The sequence below is a fragment of the Oculina patagonica genome, chromosome 3 (assembly GCF_052425735.1).
Source record: "Oculina patagonica isolate OP01 chromosome 3, crgOcupat, whole genome shotgun sequence".
NCBI classification, from domain to species: Eukaryota; Metazoa; Cnidaria; class Anthozoa; order Scleractinia; family Oculinidae; genus Oculina; species Oculina patagonica.
In genome coordinates, this window is record NC_135760.1 from 1194819 (window position 1) to 1217315 (window position 22497).

The window sequence follows — 22497 nt, forward strand, 5'->3', positions numbered from 1 at the left end:
TTTGCTCATTAACGATTCTCTTTTGTTGGAATATTCGGAGGGGATTTTCTCCGATTGTAAAAGGCTTGTGACTTTCATACTTGCACACGATAGAGATGGAGTCACACCCTTTAAACGGAATAAACGTTTAACGCTCTTACAATTGTCCGGGACATCTTCCTTCACATGAAGATAATTTTCCATGAATATTAAAACAAAAAGGATTTGTTAATGTGTAAGAAACTAGCCAAGCTGCCCATTTTGACGGTGGACCATTTTGCTTATTAACGGATTTCTATTGTTTGAATGATTCAGAGGGGATTTTCTCTTCGTGTAAAAATCTTATGACGTCGACACTTGAACACAACAGAGTCAAAATCTTTCAAACGCTTCTGGGGAAATCCTTCTCTTTACCGAGATATCTTCGTATGAATATTGAAACAATAGCAATGTCTTAATGAGTTAGCCATTTTGACGGTGGGCCATTTTGCTTACTAACGGATTTCTCTTTTCCCCGCGGTTAAACTTAATAGGAAACAAACAAACGTGAAGAACTTCTGAGCGCTACACAAGCGCAAATGCAATAGATCCAACGCGCCAAAAGGCTAAAACACGCTAATAACTCCACAACCAAATTCTTTCCATAATTTAAAGTCAAACAGAAAGGCTCTCTCTTCAATAAGACACTGTGAAAATTACACGTTTAATTATGTTAATTACACGTCACATTTTAGCACGGCACATACAGCATTTATCTTCAAGTTTCGTTATGTTATATCACTTTTTTTTTTTTTGGCCTGCTTATGTTTCGTCTTATGTTGAAACTATTGTTAAAAGTGTTCGGAACTTGAAGGAACCACCAAAACTGTACATGTTGCCGACACATATTTGAATCGTGAGACGCAACTATCAATCATGATCAATAAGTCAGAAGCCTGAACATAACGTTAAAGCTTCTGTACGTGGCTCTATGAGTCAATCCGTACAACAACTTCAGTAATAAGTTCTTGAGATGCGTGCGCACAATTCTTCGCAAAGGAGGAAGGAAGAATTTGACGATTTTCTTTGGACGTTTAATCAAAGGCTCAATATTGTCAATGCTGTCCATTGTATTATGTTTATCGTCTTCATCTTCATCTACATGAAACTGAAATTATTGAAAACACACAGTTACACAAGGAAAAAAAGATTACTTTTTCTTAGACAGGACAGATCAAAACGGGAGTATTAAAGTAAGCTTGATAAGTCACAGTTAGCCTAAAGGCCATGTCACACAAGGCAGTTTCCTTGTCAGGACAATCCAGTAAGGACGTTTAAGGGCAACGTTGGTTTAGTACCACCATTTTGTGTCGTAAACATGTCGTAAGCCCGTAGAATGTGACAGCTGCAAGCAAAAAATTACCACAATTGGCAATTATTGCTGTCACGAAAAAAACATATATTTATAATATGTCAGATAAGAGACGCCCATTCCTAACGTGATGTAACTATACAAACAATGTATTACCTTCAAAACCACTTGTTCCAAGCAGTTGTTCTGGGCTTCCCCTCTACTGCATGTCTTAGCACCTTGTCTCCTTGCGACAACACCACAGCCACTCGAACTGGAGTAACCTTAGGAGCGTTTGGAACCGGTTCTTCCTGTGGCTCGCAGCTACTATTCAGGCGTCGCTTTAGAGCGTTCTGTAAAGGAAATGTCCTTGTGAAGTTAGTAATAACCAGTTTGCGATATTAATGGCGTTTGCCAAATGCATGTTGTTCATGCTTAATTCGAAGATTTCAAGACATTGGACATTTTAACACAAAAAGATGGACAAATCGTCTGACGATTTGTTTGCCTAGTGTGAATTAAATACGGCTTTTAGACGACTTTTCCGTCTAGTCAACCAAGTCGTCCTCGCAAAAACGTCTTCCTTAGACGGCCAAATCGACGGACAAATTCAGATGACTTGTACTTCCAAAATCGTGTCCGTCCCGTTTTCACACTAAGGTGATTTGTCCGTCTGGACGTTTTGTCCGTCTCTTGTATGAAAACGGCCATTGTTACCTTCTATGAGGAAAAAGTGATACTTTTATTGTCACTGACGGCTCTGGATATTACCTGGCCAGTTGTGAAGTACACGACCAGCTTCTTGCAGCGTATTTCAATAACAACCAGAATTAAGGAGACGATGACACCACCCAGTAAAACTAGGAAAACTCCGGCCATGTTATTAACGTCAAGACTCTGTATTTCCCCTGTTTTTGACTGTGAAGGTTTTGGGCAGTGGCTACGTTCATCCCACCATTTTCGACGTGCCTTCTCAATGAAATTTCTCTCACGTAACTATAAGTACGTAGAAAACAAAGTAAAGGGTTAGGCAAAGGTAGGGTCTGCATTTGAGCCAGTGTCCCACACTAACTATGTACTGCACTTCTCCCTAGATCAGACGATAGTCCATCTCAGGTTACCCCTTCAGTACCGTAAAATTCCGGTTATAAGCTCCCCAACCTATAAGCCCCCCCCGGTTATGGGCCTGTCAACCTGGAAACAAAAAAAATACATCCGATTATAAGCCCCCCCCCCCCCCCCGGATATAAGCCCCCCTCTTCCGGATGACAGTACTGAACAGGGCTAAATGTCGCTTTTTTGTGCGTTTTTAACTTAAAAACGTATTTTGATCAACACTCCCGGGGCTCGTTTCGAAACGTTTCTTTCATTCCGCTTACTAAGCCCTCCCGGATATAGGCCCCTCCGCTTATAAGCCCACTAAAAAACCCTTACGAAGTTGTATAAGCCCAGGGCTTATAACCGGAATTCTACGGTATGTTATAAGAATTTCCCAAACAAATTGATGGTACCCATTTATACACCTGGGCGGAGAGAGACACTGTAAGAGCACGAACGCACTGGCTAGTTTTTCCTATTTCCTGAAACCCTTCTCCTCACAATCTAAATTAATTCCAAATTCATAGAAGAGGACAAGCAGCATCGCTCGTGAAAGTGTTTCTCAACAAATTTCATATGAATAGTCATATACTGGAGTTTCATCGACAAACGGAAGGATTAGGGCCACTTTTTACAGCAAAACTAACAGTACCTCATTAACTTTAGTCTCGATAGCTTTCATTTGAATGGTCATAATACCAGGATTTCGTGCACTGAGAGAATCTACTGGGCGAACTACACTTTGACTGGCTCGAGATTTGATTTAACCTAAACCACTGACGGTGGTGACGGTCTAAAACGTGAGAGATTGGATAACCCGAGCTATTTTACTAACGAAGAAGCAGAATGCATCACTTACCGCTAGGATTGCCACAGAAATTCTGTTGGTGTAAGGCGAGTTTTGCTGCAGCCCAATCCCATAGCCTTTAGCTTGCAGAAGGTTGTTCAGCAACCTTGTATTGCACGGTTTTTGTTGGTTGTAGTACTCCAGGTAGGGCTGCTCAGTTATGTAAGCGTAGTTCTCACTCCTGGCTTTTTTGACACCTTCTGAAGTAGCGTCGACGAATGTCTTGTGCTCCCTCATGTGTGAGAACATTTTCAAATAAAGAGGATCTTCTGAGTTCTGGAAGAACTTCTGCACGGAGCCATTGTTAAGAACTCCGTATTTGGTCTCGTTTTGATTTTCCAATTCCTCCAGGGAGTTGATAGTTTTAACAGTTCGTTTTACTGGAAGAAAATAAAACTATTTTAGTAGGTTTATTCACCAGATATTCCATGTGCATCCGACGCATGCAACAGCTGACGCTGATATCTTCAGTTTTATTTTTTTAACCTTATAGCATTCAACCCCGAGAGCAAATACCTGCACCTACAAACGACTTACTTACGACCTGCAACAAAACGGAGAATGAACTTTTACTTCAAACAGAACCGAAACAACTTACAATAGAACCCCGGTAACTCGAACTCTGAAGGGAAACGAAAAATAGTTCGAGTTAGCGGGGTTGGGGTCGGTTGAATATTTAATTAGCCAAGTTAATAATTGATAGTTTACTGATTTTTCAGCACTTCAGTATACAGTACAGTACAAATTAAACTTATCTCGTCAGAAACACTAACACGATTATAAATCCTTATGATAAGAGTGGAAAAAGACTGTCAAATACGTGATCTGTTCGTTGCTCAAATCAATGGGCATCCGTGGCGAGTTGCAAAAACCGAAATTCGAGTTATCGGGGTAAATTTGACCCAAATTTGGATCAAGGGAAACGAAATTTAGTTCGAGTTAGCGGGGTTTTCGAGTTATCCGAGTTCGAGTTAACCGAGTAAAAATGACTGAAAAGTGAGTTCAAATCCAAGGGAAATGGAAGTTAGTTCGAGTTAGCGGGGTTGTTCGAGTTATCCGAGTTCGAGTTACCGGGGTTCTACTGTACTTATAATAGACGGATCGAAAATGATAACAACTAAACAATCACTGACTAGGAACTTTACACAAAACTGAACAATTAACTTCCATGTCTCAGAGGCTTAATACCATCGATTGACACTGAAGAACTCTGTTCAGATTGTCGACACCCAGTCAACAACGACACCAACTTTAACCAACAACGCCAACAACAGTAGTCCTTGTCAGAGCTACCCTAGCTGGGACGATCACTTGAGATGAACTGCTAATACCGCCAGTGTGCACATCAGAACTTGACAGCCTTTGTGAAAACGCTCGCTTGCGCTTTTGATTCACATAAGCAATCGTGTTTTCTTACACTCACTTTCGTGTTTACATCAGCCCATGTAAACGCTTTCAAGCGAAATTCTACTTTTTAAATTTAAAATTCAAAAGCATTTTTCATTCGCTAAACTTACTTGTAAAGAAGGCGGCAAGGTTTGCTGTGTAAGTGGATATTAGTATCAATATAAAAAACCAGAAGGCGGAAGTTAACAGCCGACCGGAAGGCGCCAGCGGAGTGTTGTCCGGACCTTGCTGGAGAACGGAGGCTGTAGCAAACCACAGGCTGTTAAACAGGTTAAACTCGTTACCAGGCTCTTCATCTGATTCGCGAGCTCGGGCACGGTAACCGAACGGGCTCAAATAGTCCAAAATACACATCATCACGGTCACACCCAGAACCTAAGAGAACGTTTACAGGTCATGAGATCTGTATGCGAGGCAATTTTTATGCCTGACTGTACCTAGTGGGCCATCAAAGGGGGTGTAACTTTAATCATCAAAGGATAAAAATAAAGTTACCAACAAGAAGGGTTTTTTTTTCAACAACAATGGATCGGAAGCTCCAGGACTCTACCCATCCAAGGGACTGCGCTATAGATTGCGCACCTTAAAATGTTTGTTCCTTTTTTGTTTATATTACCATCTCTTTGGCGATTTTCTACCACACAAAACCATTTATGGCTTCCGTCGATTTGTAGCGAATTGCAAAAATGGCTTCGATTCTGCATCTCTATCTCCAACTACGAAAATTTGACAGCGACCACAAACTCCCACCATTGAAAACTACAGTCCTGGAAAAAAACTGTTGAAACACTTCAGGTTTTAACGAGAAATTTGGGATCAAAGCTGATATCAGATTCCAACTCCGTCTCCCCCCCCCCCCCCCCTCCCCCTTTTATTAATGTTTTTTCCATCTCGAAAATAATGGTAGTCTCTGGACTCAACACTGAATAAGGGAGGGGATAATAAAAAAATATATTTATATGACCAATTTCCCAACCGTATATGTCCGAAACTGTATTATTTGATAATAATAACTAAAAAACGAATTGCGAAGAATAACAATACCACTCCGATAGTAGAAAGCCACACGCCACCATCGAATGGCAGAAGAAAGGCAAAAATGTTGATTGGTGGTTCGCCAGGTTCATGCATTATAAGACTCATGCTGAAGTCCATAAATGGCTTGCTAAAGTCAATGACTAACTCACGCCCTGCGGTTATTGTGATCGGCGCAAGTGCAATGTCTTTTTCCTATAAAGGTACAAGTTAAACAAGTTTTAAAAAAGCAAACACAGCATTGACGTTAGTTTATATTGTTGATATTCTCAATGTATTTCAATGTATTGTAGTTTTTCTAGAGCAGTTTTTCTTTACTGTATCTTATTTTTTAGGTAATGAACGTTTATTCGTTTGTCTCACGATTGAATCGCTTTGAGATGTTGATCACGACGTTTCGACTGCAATACTGCTAGTCTTCATCAGGCGATGAGGTCGATTGTTTACGCGTCGCCATTTATGCACGTTGGTTCGCTGTGATTGGTGTTGATTTGTTTATATAAACTGTCGGTCTGTCGGTAACGACCAATCACAGCGAACCAACGTGCATAAATAGCGACGCGTAAACAATCGACCTCATCGCCTAATGAAGACTAGCAGTATTGCAGTCGAAACGTCGCGATCAACATCTCAAAGCGATTCAATCGTGAGACAAACGAATAAACGTTCATTACCTATCTTCATCATCATCATCATCATCACTTTGTTTACCCTCGGATTTGAAGAGTAGGTATCTTATCTTACGTGGTGTAAGATTTGGTATCTTACACCACGATAAACAATATTCACATCTTTAATGACATCTTATATTTTGTCTATTCAATAAAGCATTGACAAAAAAATTAACGTATAAAACAGCGTGAACACTAACAAACCAGCGCTTTCTTGGTGTTGCGGATCACCGAATAACGTCACCTTAATCATCCCACTCTCTTACAGCTATCACTAATCGTTACAGAATCACCATTAAAATATTTTATCATAAACGCGTACCGTCGTACGGACTGACAAACCGACGAATGGACAAAATTTGTCGGTAAATTTGTCGTTACCGACAGACCGACAGTTTATATAAATTAATCAACACCAAGATAGCCAGCAAACCTGTGGTTCTGCGAAACCTTTTAAAAATCTACAGTAAACTGTGACTATAGAAATGAAACCGAAAAACTTGGTATGGGATGCTTGTTTTAAGCAGGTTTATTTTCGGAAGGAATCCACTGTTCCGAAAAAGATGGCGACTGCATGGTACATTTACCTATAATTCCTAGCGCGCGAAAACGCAAAAAAACGCCCATAAAAAACGCACAGAAAAGTTGTAAAACCTTCAAACTCCGCATGAACAATTTTGTTAGTACAAGGGCAAATTTCACAGAAATGTGACTGTCTTTGTGCTCTATTGGTTCTGTTAGGTTTGCAAGGTATTGTGGTAAAATGTACAAGCGCCATCTTTTTCCGTACGGTGGATTGTACGTTTCAAAAGGTCGCTAATTTAAAATGGGAAAACTGAAAAACTTTTGGGTGGGGTTTAGAATACTTGCATGTAAAACTGTCTTAACTAAAACTATGTGAAACACAAAACAAGCTCTTTAGACTTCAAACTGAACAACAAAATTTCTGAATGCACTGTACTGATGTAAAATGCAAAATTTGTCATGGTTATGTGTTTTGAGATTTTGATGATTGCAGGTTAAAATATTCCACAACCATTCAAAACTCTAAAAAGTATCTTGAACAATCCATAAATTACCGGTTGCTTTGCATGATGCCTTTCAATCCGCGTACCTCGAGTCTTCGTTCTAGCAACTCGCGAAAGTTCCGTATACCAAATCGAATTTGATTGGCTTTAAAAACAATAAGCAGAAGTTTTATACGAAAAAATTCGTTGCTCGTGCTTTTGAAAGATAGGCATGCGCAATTCAACCGGATGTCCAATATTTTCGGACTTCCAATCGGAACTTTTCAGGGTCGCTCGTTTCCTGACCGTTGGTCAAAGAAAACGAAGACACTGGATACAAGGATGTGATGCCTTTAAAAATGAAAAGAGTAATTATTCATCATGATGCCCACGTCTACCTTCTTTTTTAGCTCCTCTACCATTCCTCCGTAGCTTTTATGCATATGAATCTCATAGTCGAAGTTTGCTTCTTTTGACAGTTCTTCAATCAAATCCATACAAAACCCTTGTAGAAGAGTTTTAGGAATTTTGCCAGCTGGTAATGGCATCGACTCGTTTACTTTTTGGACAAACGGCGGCTCCTGGTAAGAAATTAAATGAACATTGACTGATGTAGCTATTTTTCCTCAGTGTCAGTTATTTTGGGTCATCAAAACAAGAACCCCTTCCAGGGGTCAATTTAATAAAACTTTTACACTCGTAATTTTACTCGTTGGACCATCGTTTTCACAAGCGCGCGCAAAATCGAGTTCAATAAACGTCGTCACAAGCCGGAGTCCGACTAGTAGTTACGGGTGAAGCGCTACGCCAGTAATTTGAACTTAAGCCAATTCAATAAAACTTTACAGGAGTTCAAATTGTTTTTGTCCCACTCCCTGCTTGTTAACTACAAGAGAAAATTACAAGTTGTAAGTCGCTTGTAAGGTTCGAAAATAACTCGTTACTGGCTTCAGGGAAAGAGAAAGCATGTCGTCTTCGAGCGAAGAAGAAATAAAAGAACAGCTACGAAACATTGTGAGGTAATGTGGTCTTTTGCTGTTTATCTGTTAACTCAGACTGTAGTTGTGTTTGTAAATATATAGTAATAATAATAATAATAATAATAATAATAATAATAATAATTTATAGTAAATTTCTATATAAATTTTCAAATGGATTAAAAGATTAAAAAAGGAAAAAAAAAGAAAAAATAAATAAATAAAAAAAAATAAAAAAAGAAAAAAAGAAATAAATAAAAAAAAAATAAAATTTTAAAAAAAAAAATATATTTAAAAAAAAAAAAAATTTTTTAGCTATTCACCACTACACACTAATTGTTGCTATCAATTATAAGCTTAGTGTATTTGAAATTGTACTTTTCAAATTTTTCTCACCAAAACGGTTGTAACCTTTAATACTGGGATAGCCTCTGGCTCAAGAGACCGAGTGCTCCCTGGATTGTGGCACTTGACGAATTCAGCGAAGTCCCCCACCCACCGGGGGTGTTCATTGGTAAATGACACGCGGTGTTCATTTATTCTAGGTTCTGGTTGCCACGAGCCGATCTGGAAATAAGAAGAAATAAATAATCGTTACGCAAACGATATTACGTCTTAGTCTCATAATATTGCGTTGCCTAAGCAGTTAAAAAATTATAACCTTGTTAATTTGGTTGAGTTCGAGCTGTGAGTCTCGTATGACTGGTCGACTGGTGCGTTATAAAACAGGTACAACACCTCTGCAAGCACGGGTTAGCTACCATGATCAGCGTTTAAATCATCACCCCAGGCAGCTATAGTAAAAGCTATTTAATAATATTGCCTTTTATATTATGCGCATACATTTTTAAAAAAAATTGACCAACAATGTTTTAAGCAATAGTTGGCACCAAAGGTTTCAAACGAATGATTCTCAGCCGTCACTTTTATTCACCGAAGAAAGTCAGTGATTGAGAGATTCTGTTAACTAGTCCATTTTAACCCACAAACCTTTTGTACGTTGTGTTCAAGAACGTTTACAATGTCCAAACCGTTGTAAACTCGTCGCTCGCCCGTAATCAGGTTGAATTGTACCTCACCGGTCAGACCTTGAAATTTCACCTTAAAATGAAAATTTGAAAAAAATAGTAAAAAAAAAAAACATCCATAAGGGGAGAGCTTGTATCACAGTTAGTTACATAAACCAACAAACAGAGGACTCCGAAACAAATGCATTCCTGCATGGTACGTACAGGAAACGTGATCAAGACACAATTAATTATTTTCTTGTTACAATGTGATTTTCATTGCTAAGCAAGTGTGTACATATCTACAATAAATGTTGGGACCCTGAAGGCTGCATATCGTCATAAGTGGAACTCCCTTCGGAGCTATTTGGATGAATGACTAACTGAGCTATCGACAAAGCAAGTTGACTGACTGGCTGGCTGGCTGGCTGGCTGGCTGGCTGGTTGGCTGGCTGGCTGGCTGGCTGGCTGGCTGGTTGGCTGGCTGGCTAGCTGGCTGGCTGGCTGGCTGGCTGACTGACTGAATAACGAATTGTTTTTAGTAGATTATCTTAGTAGAACAAGGTAAAAAGGTACTTTGAGAGTTGTGTTCTTTTTTGTTGGTTAACACAAGTGAAATGACTGAGTAATGTTAAGGGACATGGTCAGCGTCAGACTGCGCGACCTGGACAAGTTTTCGAAAAAGTCCACCTTAACCCGAAATAAAAATACGCGTAGAAAACTCAGAAATCTGTTTCAATCTTCTCAGTGTTTTTCTCTCTACATTTTCCAGTGAAACACTGAGAAGAGAACAGATCGAAGGGTTAAAAAGTCCACGGGGACTTTCAAACGTGAAAATAGTGTCCAGGTCAGCGCGGTAAGAACGCTGACCATGTCCTTTTAACATGTTTAATGTAGAAATCATAACATGCATATAACAGGCACTGTGTGTACCTTTCTGATCTGCTGCAGAAGCTTCCAACCTAGTCCTCCATGCGGGGTTGATGTACTCCGTAAAGGACAGTCGCTAATAGTGAAATGTGAATCTACTGTCTCCATACCCTCGTCACTGTTCATAAAATTCTGCACCGCTGTACCTACAACGAGTGCTGCGTCATGGACTGATGCATACATGGCCTGTGGATAGGACAGACAGGTACATTTTGTTCTTTTATCCATGCACTGGAATTACGAAATTGTGCATAGTATACAGCCACTGATATATCTTGATAATGCTGACAGAAATTCTGTCACTTTATAGGGTTGGTTATATTTATTCTTTCTTCTTGTTGCCTGTGGACTGGTTTGGTGCTACTTTACTAGCACATTTATCAACTTATTTTAGATTTGCTTCTACTACATAAAACCTTTAAGATGTTGAGAAAGAAGGCAATTTCTCACCAGCGAGTATTTGACTCCTTTTCTATTATTAGCATGCTTTTCCAGGATCCTGGCTACCTCCTCGTCACCAACGTGAAGCCTGAGTCCAAGCATGCCAAGAATCGAGGGATATGTCTGATTGGGGCCTGCTACCTCCTGTTAGTAAAGAGAAGGGCTACCTCAGTTGCTACCTCTGGGAAACTTAGTCGCATTTGAGTTGACGGCAATCATGTAACTGTTGATTAGATTCAACAAGCAACCGAAATACAGTCGAATCTACTCTGCGAACACACATACTATTTTTTTTTTTGAAAAACTGGCCTGAAAATTCACTAAGTTTAGGAAAAGGCTTCATTTGGTTTTGTTTTATTATCAACGAATATATCAGTGCTTACTTTATCCCAATCTGTTCCTCCCTAGCCTATGCTCCCTATCATAATAATTTTGTTCCCCAATATGCTGTGTACAGACCCCTAGGGTACTTTCCCATGCAACAAAAAGCTCAACTGTAAGCAGATAACAGGTAAATTTAAATATCACATTACCAAATCAGAGGTTATCCACCGGTATTCTTTGCCATTTATTCCAACAAACAGCGCCTATACAACATAAAATTACGATTACAAAAAAAAATGCAATCAGCATTTAGCCTTAAATTTGCCACCTTCACTAACTCCATTGGGGGAGAGTTAAACGGGTCTAGAACTCAAGATAAATCTTTGTCAAGTCTTTTAGCGTTCCATCGCAATATCCTTTACTAACTGGCAATCCGAGTCACACACCTTGCACATTCTCTTTCCCTTACCCCTTTCTTCAATATTGTTTATTGCAATCCACATTCTGTTCAAGAAACCTTGCAAACCAGAGGCAGAGGAAGGCTTTACTTTTCAAATCAAATGCGTCTTCTATTGTGGTTTACATTATCACATTTATAGACACCATAAGAATGCCCAGGCTTGTGCCTTATTTTCTCTTTGCTTAACCTTTTTACATCTCTAAGTAAGCATTAAGCAAAACTGTCAATCATTGAAACGGCCTAAGTTTTAATTACACACTCAGGTGGAATGAATGGGGGAAGATTCATACACCTCTGAATGAGATATTTGTGCACCAAAAGTTTAAAAATTAAATCAACATTATGCATCTACTTTCATGGCTTAGATTAATTATTTATGAATTGAAATAAGCAACTAAAAAAGCTTTAAAAAGGAATGTGCCTTTCCCTTGGGGAGGAAGAGGGGGTATCCTGGGTTTTTTTGGTACATAAATTTTTTTTCTGTCATTTTTTTGGGGTTTTTCCTGATTTTTAAAAAAGTTTATCGTTATTTTTTTTTTGGACGAATCCGGGCGCAAAGAAATAAAATACAGAACACATTTACGCCGTTACCTCATTCATTATTTCCGCCAAGTCTCTATGATCACAAAACAAAATTATTTCTTTGATGTGCGACTTGCGTAACGCAGTGAGAGGGTTTCTCAACTGGTTTCTGTCTGTCAAAATAAGCTCCGGTATCATTTCAATATCAAACCGCGGCCACCGGCGCGCTTTGGCATAGAAGTAGGACGCTTCTCTGGTTCTACGAGCTGAAAAGGAATAATAAATAATTATGCATTCATAAAGTATTATAAAAATATGATGAAGTATTTATGTTTAATTCCACCTCTTCAGGTGGTCTCAGGTCATTCCTCTGAAGTAGAACCTGTTGCATGCACTGCAATTTTTGTCCAACTTTGCCTATTGCATGGTTGTTTATTTTACTGGAACTTGACTTTTGGAGTAAAAACGCGGGGTCGGGGTCCCCGTTCGTTAAGGTGCAACAGCACCTTGTTTATACGCAAGAAAAAAATGATAGAGCACCATACTCGATTACAAGAAAATGACGATTCACCTCTCTGGTGGCTACAGACAAAAAGAGAATGCCACCATTTTTTTTAAGCGGGGCGCTAATCACGCATTTTTTATGCGCATTACATTTTAAGGTGGGAGGCGCGGTGGCATGGTAACGCCTCGATCCGAGTCGAACGGCCCCGGGAGGCCTGGCCGGGGGCTGCGTTGTGTCTGGGCAAGACACTTTCTCTCACAGTGCCTCTCTCCACCCAGGTGAAAATGGGTACCGGCGAATTTACTGTGGGGGGTAACCCGCGAGGACGCATCCCATTCAGGGGGGAGGAAATACCCTAGTCGCGCAAGGAAACCGGGATAAGCTCCGGTGTATGGGCCTCATGGCTCGGAGACAGACTTACATTTTCAAGGGTGCACAATGCAATACTTAGGAATAACCTTTTAAACACATAGAGGGTACACTTTAAAGTTATTGCCCGCAAAAATGCAGAGATAGTAAATCCATGCAGCAATTAAGACACTAGATGAAGACAAGGTGTAGCTTTACGAGGTTGCGTAATTTTGCTATCATCAAACTAACTTACCATCATACACAACCGCTACTCTCGAAAACTCAAAGACATCCATGACATCAAACAAGGCCTGACTGACAACATGATATGATGGTCTGATAGACATGAGAAACTTGTGCGCAGAATCATCTTTAAGGGCGTCCACCTTCAGTATCGGTACATAAAGTAGGGAACTTAAAGCTGAAGCCTTCTCGTCCTCACACGCTAAGTCTATGATGGTTACAACTTGGGACAATGTGGACACCACTTCTACATTTGAAAGAAAGACGTATTCATGTGAGACAAATATATAAAAATAGACGAAATACAGAAGCTCGGGCATAATTGCACGATTAGCTGATAAACCCGGGCTGATAAACAACAAGACAGAAGACAATTTTATTATTGCAAGTGGCAAGGCACTAAGCTAATGCAGAGTTTACGGTGCATCTTACCAGATAATTCCCATGCAGGCATGCCACTAATAATGTCCAATAACTAGTGGCGAATATTAAGAATAAAACCACGCAATGTTCATTGCCTACCCTTAGAAAGAAGATCTTTGTCATCAACCTTAACATGGATTAGAGTGAACTTAAGGTTTTCTAACTGTAGCTTCCTTGGAAGAACGTAATCGAAGACGTATTCTAGTGCGCGAAGAAGGCTTTCGGATTCCTTGCGGTGCAACGTTCCTAAAAATGGAAGTTTAGCACAAAGTATTTAATACATATAAATTCAAACGGGAAAACCAGTAGGAATCATTCTTCATAGAGATCGAAAAGCATGATAAGTTCAGGCCTTTCCTTTATTGTTGTATTTTTTATTGATAATTTAAGCACTTGTCGGATCTTAATATCCCATTATCTATTCTATGAATATCCAGATCCTTAAAGTCCGTACAATCCCTATCCATTTAGAGAGGTAAAAAGCCTCATACAGTCGTGTAGGACAAGGCCATGACAAATTCAATTGTTTGAGGGTTTTTTCAAATGAAGTCCTTCTCAATTTGTTTGCTTCACGTACGACTATAGATCAGTTCTGAGACTATCCAATCTCGTGACCACTCTCGATGTTGTAATTAATTTATATAACAAAGGAAAAATTCAGCTAAATAGTAATCATTAGATAAGAAAATGTCTGACGTTTTTCTTTTACAAAACATATCTCTTTTCTCTTTCCGCTGTGTAAGACTGAATAATGACCACTTCGATGACTCGTGATACAATGTTATCATTGCCAATGTTTTTGCTTTTTGTGGCGGTAGCCGACGGACCGGGGACGGGAGCGAGAGAGGGTCGAGAGAGTGATGAGGACACAGAAGAGAGGGGAGCGACCGCAGTCAAGCGGAAACGGAGGGCGGCCGCGGGGCGGAGGGAGGGGGAGAGTGTCGAAGGGAGACATGTGGTGGGGCAGGTCCGGGAGAGGGGAGAGAGGGGAGGGGGACCGGGTCCGTCGGAGGGCGCATAGAGGTGTCGAAGAGAGAGTTGACGTAACTACTTTGTCACTTTTAAACTAAAGAACTAATGAAATGATTGATCTTATCCACGAAATACCGTTTTTGTTTCAAAGGTTCTCATCGATCTATAAAACTTTCTAGATCCGTTGAATTGTGTTTTCGGAAAACGAGAAAAGGTTTGATGTATGTTTCTTCAAACCCAAGGTGCCTTCAAACTTTTACGTTATGTATGTTGCCTTCAACATACATAAACTTCAATGATATTTTGATATTTTGATTTGGAGATTCAAAAGATGTTTAACACAAACAGTTCATTCATAAGAAATGACTTTATAAAAATAATTGAGTCGCAGTCTGACACAACATCGAAATAGAATTATTAAGAATCATGTCGTTATTTCTTTTTCCAAGGAGAATTTTGAGCATGCATATTTACTTAGCAATTTTTAAACATTTTTAACATTTTTAATCTTTTTTTAGCAACTTACCTATTTTGATGTCCCGAATCGTCTCTTCTTTAGTGAGAGCCAAACAAATCATGAAGAAAACGAAGTTTAGAAAAACCACTATCGACATTTTACCCATACTGGGTAGTTTAACAAAGAAAATTGATTTGTTCAACAATTCTTGTTTCGTTTCTTCTGCTGCGAGAGTTTAGAAAACGTTACAACTAAACCAGACATTGTTTTATCTTGCATCGCTGGACGATTTCCAAAAAATGCGAAGTTAGTTTGCAGTTCAAATTTTCACCATCACATCAATAATTGACTTTTATTTGGACGTACTCACGGCGAAAATTAATTATTGACTCCCAAATGGCGAGTGGGACTTGTTAAAAATGCGACAAACAAAAGCGAAAAGGCCAAAATTGATGAATAATTACAGACTTTTCAAAATTCTTCCTCATAACAACTGCACCAGCACATTTTTACCTTAGTTTAAGACTGTTATTTCAGGTTTACAAGCATATAAAATATATATGTATAGAAATAAAACAAGTTTGCAACAATCACAAGATTTTGTTTTTCGCAAATTAAACAAGTAAGTATTGTTACAAACAAACTTTTTGCAAGAGTGGAAGAGAGTATCAGCAACCACATCTTCACTGCTTTTGAATCTCAAAACTGAAGCATTGTTTTGCTGTAATTAAGTTTTGTTAATGGGTCACGTACAGACAACTTATTGCACGTAGTTATTGTATCTTATTGATTATTTCCCATCAACGGTTTATAAATGTTTGCTTTTACGAAGTGTATGATAAAAGGCGTATCATCCAGAGATATATGGTTAATGGTCGTAAATGGGTAAAATAAAATCTGCGTTCGAGCCTAGTGGCCCATCAGGCCGGCGGCGCTTATAATAATCTCCGACTGCCTTAGCATGATGCGAATGGAAGTATTTCTACTTTCACCCGGATGGGATACGCTAGTCCATCGCGGGGCTAATCCCAGAGATGTATGCATTCCCAGTAAATATGAAAAAAAAATAGCTCCAGACAATAGCAACAATAAAAAAAAGTTAATTGATTGATTGACTGACTGACTGAATGACTGACTGAAAAAATGATTGATGAGTGACGAGTGACTGAGTGACTGACTGACTGACTGAATGAATGACTGACTGACTGACTGACTGACTGACTGACTGACTGACTGACTGACTGACTGATTGACTGATTGATTGATTGATTGATAAGTTAATTGACTAAAATGACAGTTGCTTCTTTTCGATTTAACATGGTCCAGTATAAAATGGCCCTTGGCCCGGCCCAGAATTTTCAGTTAACCATCACATTAAAATCAGAGCGTATTCAGCTGACAAACAATCTGCGCATTCTCTAAGACAGTTTCTGATACAATGTGTTTCACTTTTGCTAAGAAATGCTAATGAGTTTCATTTTTTGCTAAGAGCATTCTGTTTCAATATTAGCAAGTTTTATCACAGTTTTATTTTGAAGTACCGTAATGATTCGATTTAGCGCCCTCCTTTAAATAAGCGCCCCCTTCCGAATAAACGCCCCCTTTTTATTTTTTTTTTTTAAATAAGCGCCCCTTTTTCATTAAGCCCCCCCTTTTTATTTGCGCCCCCTTTTTTTTAAGCACCCCTTTTTTATTATTTTCCCTTTTTTTTACCCCCTTTTTTTCAAATCTCTCCCTTTTTTTTTTTTAAAAAAAAAAATTTTTTTAAAATTTTTTTTTTTTTTTTTTTTTTTTTTTTTTTTTTTTTTAAAAAAATAAACCCCCCCAAACCCCTAAAAAACCCCCCCCCCCAAAAGAAAAAAAAAAACCCCCCGGAAAGTAAGTTAGGTTTGCAAGACGAAACTATGTAAACGTGAACTGAGAACGTCTACGTCCCTCAAATTTTATCATTAAAAGTTTCAGCGTTGTAGGTTTTTTTTCTGGAGACAAAGACTCATTGGATATGCAACAAGGCCAAGCCGTGACAAGAAGCCCAACGCATTTCCCCCCTCCATATCTCTGTGCGTTCACGAAAATTGAACTCAGTTTCTATTTAAATGGCACCTCGTTCGACAAATCTCAGCAAACTAGCCTCGATGGCGTTTATGTTATAATGCCGCGTTCTTTTGGCGAGAGAGCGCCATCTTGGATTCGCAAGCGGGAGGCCTGGGGTGAATGGATCTCTCCCCAACCTTCTACGTATTGCGACTCAAATATTATAATAGCGGCGCGAACGTAATTATCCAGGCTCGCCCACCAGAGACGTATGTACTGCAGGCTAGGTAAATTTGTTAACCTAACGGCCGTTTGCTTACAGCTAACAAAGACAGACTTTATTGAATAAAATGGCGACAGCGAGGAAGACAAACAGCGGACAAAGAGGTCATTGATGAGAGAAATTTCTTAACAACTCTGACTAATTCAGTTCTTTCCGTATTGACACCAAGAACATTCAGATGAAGTCAGGAGTGGTCGTTATTATAAAAGTTGAAATTTACTTGTTTTAGGCTTTTTTTGCTTGTGTTTTTTTCCTTTTTTAAATTTCCTTTTGTAGGTTTTAATGTGGGTCGATTAAGGCTTTTATGTTAACCAGTCTTATTGATAGAACAACCGTGTCTTAAAAAACCCATCTTTTCTTATCTTATCTTATGTCTAGAAAAACTGTGAACAGTGGCCTATTCATACTGCGAGGCCTCGTTCTCATGCCAGTTTTGCTGAAAGAAAAAGTAATTAAAGCAGTTTTTATATTTTTTAGATAATTGGCAGATTAATCAGGCTAAATGGGTTTAAGATGTGTAAGGCGTAGAAAACTCCAGTTTGTTAACTTATTCTTGAATACTTAATCATTGTTTAATCTCGAATACATAAAATGTCTACCCCATGCAGATTTAAAACGGCAAAACTTACATAGGCTATCAGCTCTCAGCCAGCTAAACCCCGATATACGACTGCGAGCTATTGCGGACTCAGATCAAGCCAGCGCTAGGCCTGCTCCCAGAAGTTTTCGCGCTTCGCGACGAGAATGACTTACATTTTATTAAATAAAAGATAAAAAAAACCTGTAACCAGTAAAAGCAAGGGTAACCTCGAGCTCAAGGCAGTCCATGTCGACATGTCGATCGGCCCGATTTATTATTTCAAGCTATGCTCAGCCGTATTTTAGTGAATCTATCGCACCTGTATCTAATAGAAAATGCTTCGATTGCCCATTATCGACCCATTAATAAATGTACCACCGACAAATGGAACGAGGCCTTGTAGTTAAAAATATAAAATCTGTGCCAACTTTTTTTTACCTTTCAGTGGACATTTTAATGCCCTCCCTTGCGAATACAGCCGCCTCTAAACGCTTCCAACGCGTTTTGCGGAAAGCGGCGTTTAATGAAATACGGCAAGCGGCGAGAGCGCGGAGAAGCGGCTCAGTGTATTCGGAGGCTATGTGATGCCCTTGATTGTAAATTGCTTTTCTGTTTAAAAATGCTTTCATCTCTCCAGAAAGACCGCTAAATGGAATAATCAAATAAATATATTGAAAAATAGACAGACAAAAATGACAGAGATTTAAAAGAACGACTACTACCCACTCAGTGACGGCAAAACAAAGATTTAATAGTATGACTATGCAGGGTTAATTTACACACTATCTTGCAAGAGAGTAACAATCAAGCTTGGATTTCGTTATTTCCATAAGTCAGTCAAGTATAACACACACAATATTCAGTTTCCGTAGAAAATAAAACTGCGGTTGAAATCATTTGAATAAAAGCCAGACATAATTATTCTAATCTTGGGGTCGACACTAGAACACTATAAAGTTTCAATCGACAAGTGACCTATAGTATTAAATGAACACCTAATTTCCATTTGGTCAAAAGAGTATTATTTTGAGCTACATGTATATACAAACCTATACAGAAAATTGAACTTTGAAATAGGCTAGCGTATAAGACAGGCCGCCTTTCAAATCGAAACACACTACGTATATATTTTAAACTTATTTATCCGTGACAGTGGTAAAGTGATTTCTTAATATGTGGTTATTGTTAAAACAGGCGGTGAAGCCAAAAAGGTCATCCGTTGCGGGACAGATAAATTCAGCAGATGTAGATCAAACCAAAATAATATTCACCGAACCGAAATGATTAGCAAGTTTAAACGCTATATTTCACTTTCTATATCTATTATTTTTTTGGCTAAAAGACTCAGCACGATTTCGTTGGCAAGTTACGAATACTATAATTTTACTTGGCGACCCGAAATAGTCTTTATCAGATCGACCCACCGGAAAGCAACCTGATCTTTTGAAAATACGACAATTCAAAGCAACAGAAAGTGGCATTACACAGCATGAAAGATAAAACAACCAGTTCAAGTAATTAAAGATGCAAAAACATCTCATCTTGCATAGATAATTAGCAAGCCTCTTGGGGAGCGGTTTGTCCTCAATGAATTCATCACAATATATTAACAATTTCTTACTTGGATAAAACTACGTTTGGAAAGCTGGCAAAAAGACTAAATATCTTTCTCTGATAAAACAGTCAGCTAAATGTCACGAGGAAAGCTAACGTTCGATTTCGTGTTATTATTTACTATGATTTTCCTTTTAAAAGCACTAGTGACACTAGTCACCAGAAAGCAGGTGTTTTGGAAAATTTTCTTCAAAGCACCATAAGTTCAATCCAAGCCCAAAGCTTTCCGCTGTTCCTCATAGTGTGCAATATTTCGTTTCATAATGTCCATGCACGGTCCTAGAAGCCGCTCAAACGCGCCAACATTCAAACAAGCGCATTTTACTTCGCCGCCGTGAGCGAAAACAGAGGCGGACCGAGGATTCTTTGTTACTAACGCGACTTCGCCAAAGTAGGCTCCTTTTTTCAGCTGAGAAATTTCTTTGTCTGAGACAGTAACACGAACTGTCCCATCCTCAATAAAATACATACAGTCCGCTTCGTCGTTCTGTCGTATAATACACTGGCCATCATCAAAGATTTTTGTTTCCAATGCATCGGCTAGATTCATTCTCTCGTAGGCCTGTAGTGTAGCTAGCATGGGCACGTTCTCGAGAAGCGCCTCATACATTTGCCGCTTCCTCGCCGCGGCGCCGACAACGATTCGCCGAAAGACCGCTTGGTCGAGAGCCCAGATGGTTCCTTCAGATTTGGCTATGATTGTAGCATTTCTTGGGCAGTTGTACATGAGCGCGAGCTCTCCAAAGCTGCCGGCGTCCTTGAACGTGTGAACCTTTATATTTTTGCCGTCCTTCTCGATGAACACATCATAGACGCCATTATCAATCACATAGAAATTATCTCCATCGTCTCCTTGGCGAATAATTTCGTCTTCAGCTTTAACTTTCCTCTCGAACATAGCGTCAAGAAGTTCTTTCATTTGTTCACGGTCGCACGACTTGAACAGCAAAATGTTCTCGACCGATTTTTTCAGGCGCTGTAATTGTTCATCTGTTTTAGGGTGAACTACAGGTTTCGCGCTCGCATCATTTTCATTAGGGTTGTAAGCTTCTGCCGCAACTGCTCTTCTTCGACCACGAGCAGGCATCTTCGGCGGCTCTTGTACCTCTTCTTTGTCTTCGACACATTCTTTTTTCTCTGGCTTCGACGCCGCCGATTCTTTTCCGGCTTTGCTGTCCTTCTTCTTTCTTCCCAATCTCAACATGTTGAAGTAATCAGCTGCGAACTCGACCAAATCGCTTGGATTCTCCTGAATGCACTTGACGACAAATTCCTCGAGTAGATCAGTTAGCCCTGGGGGAATAGAAAACTGCACGGTGGTTTCCATTCTCCGGTATCGATTTACTGCTCGCGTTTTCGACGTTACCTCTGAGTTTACACATCTCTAGTTTGTTCTCGCCTCTAGGCAACGCGCCCAAACCTTACGCGTTGGAAGATCGACGCTAAGGAAAAAGTCCGATCCGCCAATAATCGTGTGCTCTTTGTTTGAGATTGACTCTTGTTAACCGGCGTGCTTTCTAAAAAGTTCGTATTAAAATTAACTACAAGAAAATCCCCGTCTTCAAGAGATTTTCGAAAGAAAAGTCTTTATGCGGTTTGAATTTAACCAGCTGTCGCTCCTTTTGGTGGGTTTTATTATTCTCCTCGCATTATAATTCCTCAAAACAGCTGACGTCACGGTCTCAAAGTGCGAGAAAAGCAATAGATGTTATTTCCTCGGCCAAAACCGAGCTTATTTTTCCGCGTTATTTGACCTCTTCAGTTCGAAACGGATCTCGTATTTCGGCCGGGCGATTAAGCGATTTCAAAGGTCTTCGACGAGTGAAGACTAAAGTGAGTATTTTTTTGAAAGCTGAAACACTTTGTAAACAAAACAAGTCCGCCTATTTCATGCATTATGCTAATGAGTTATGGTTTGAGATCTCCTGGTGGCAGGCGCGGAATAGAAAATTAGCTGTCAACGAAAATTTTACTGTCAAATTGATGCCAAACGCAATGCAAATTCAACGAGACGACGGCTTTGAGTGACGGCTCAAAACATATGGGCATCTCTCAGCGGGGGCAAGTCATTTATTGAACAGAAAATTCCAATTTCTATGCAGGTTTTTATTTGCTGCTAGAAAATAAAATTTTACGAACCAGCCGCGGCGAGATTGTTATCAGAAAAGATCCGCGATCTGATTTTTGTGGATATTGTTAAAATAACCATAAATTAACAAAGACAACTTCGAAGATGGTTGTTTTGTCTTACAAAATTTACCCGCAGTATTAACTATCGTCTATCACAAAAAAAAGACAGTTTCTGCCACGAAAGATATATATACTTTTTAGTCTTTTTGCCATTTCATTGGTTTTTTTCGAGGATTGTAATTTACTGCTGTTATCTCTTTTCTAGCATTGTGTAAATCTTAATCACGTTCAGTCCGAACGCCGGGAAGAAGAACCATACGGAATATTTAATAAAGTCATGAATTTAATTTTAAGTTAAAAAGTACATTTGTCGTGTTCCATCCCAAGCAAACTGTCGTTGAAACGGCGCCAAAAAAGATAGTGAATAACCGGGAAAAAATGACAATTTGAAGCATTATTTTTAAGGACTGGATCATGGAAAATCCAAAGTGAAGCATACATATGAACATCCAAATCTTGAACTGCCGACAGCACCTGTTTAAAAAAATTCATAATTTGCAAACAATCCTCGGCGAGAAATTGTTTTTTTCCTGAAGTCGTCCCTCCCTGCAAGGTGCATTGGAAACTGACAGCAAACATCAAAACCTCCCGCGAAACTCGAAATTATAAGTAAACGCTTCGTACGCGCGATTTTACACCCAGGGGCGAAATGTAACAAAAAGATCATTTACGTACTGTAATAGCGCTCAGTTGCTCGAAAAGAAAGAAAAAGCGTGGCTTTACCGTATTTATCCGTTTTAATATATGGAAAGCTGTTATTTCTTTGTTCAAAATACCATATTATTACCATGTTATTCGGTAATACCACGG

At 39.3% G+C, this 22497-nt stretch overlaps 1 protein-coding gene and 1 pseudogene across 3 annotated transcripts; both read right to left on the bottom strand.

Annotated features, from left to right (window-relative positions):
* Positions 1–697: 697 nt before the first annotated feature.
* On the bottom strand, positions 698–15493 carry LOC144646046 (glutamate receptor 2-like). Of its 3 annotated transcripts, none has more exons than XM_078505569.1 (16): positions 15056–15493; positions 13657–13803; positions 13145–13381; positions 12105–12301; positions 11263–11316; positions 10739–10873; positions 10292–10474; positions 9342–9452; positions 8748–8918; positions 7773–7955; positions 5706–5891; positions 4772–5036; positions 3267–3634; positions 2081–2305; positions 1487–1662; positions 698–1126 (listed from the first exon to the last, which is right to left on the bottom strand). In XM_078505569.1, the coding sequence occupies exons 1-15, from the start codon at positions 15150–15152 to the stop codon at positions 1489–1491; spliced, it is 2733 nt and encodes a 910-aa protein (XP_078361695.1). In that variant the 5' UTR covers positions 15153–15493; the 3' UTR covers positions 698–1126; positions 1487–1488. The 3 variants fall into 3 exon arrangements, with proteins under 3 accessions (XP_078361695.1, XP_078361694.1, XP_078361696.1); XM_078505568.1 differs by lacking the exon at positions 698–1126 and adding an exon at positions 1150–1363; XM_078505570.1 differs by lacking the exons at positions 698–1126; positions 5706–5891 and adding an exon at positions 1150–1363.
* A 3120-nt stretch (positions 15494–18613) lies between these two features.
* On the bottom strand, positions 18614–21394 carry LOC144646048 (cAMP-dependent protein kinase type II regulatory subunit pseudogene; annotated as a pseudogene).
* Between the last annotated feature and the right edge of the window lie 1103 nt (positions 21395–22497).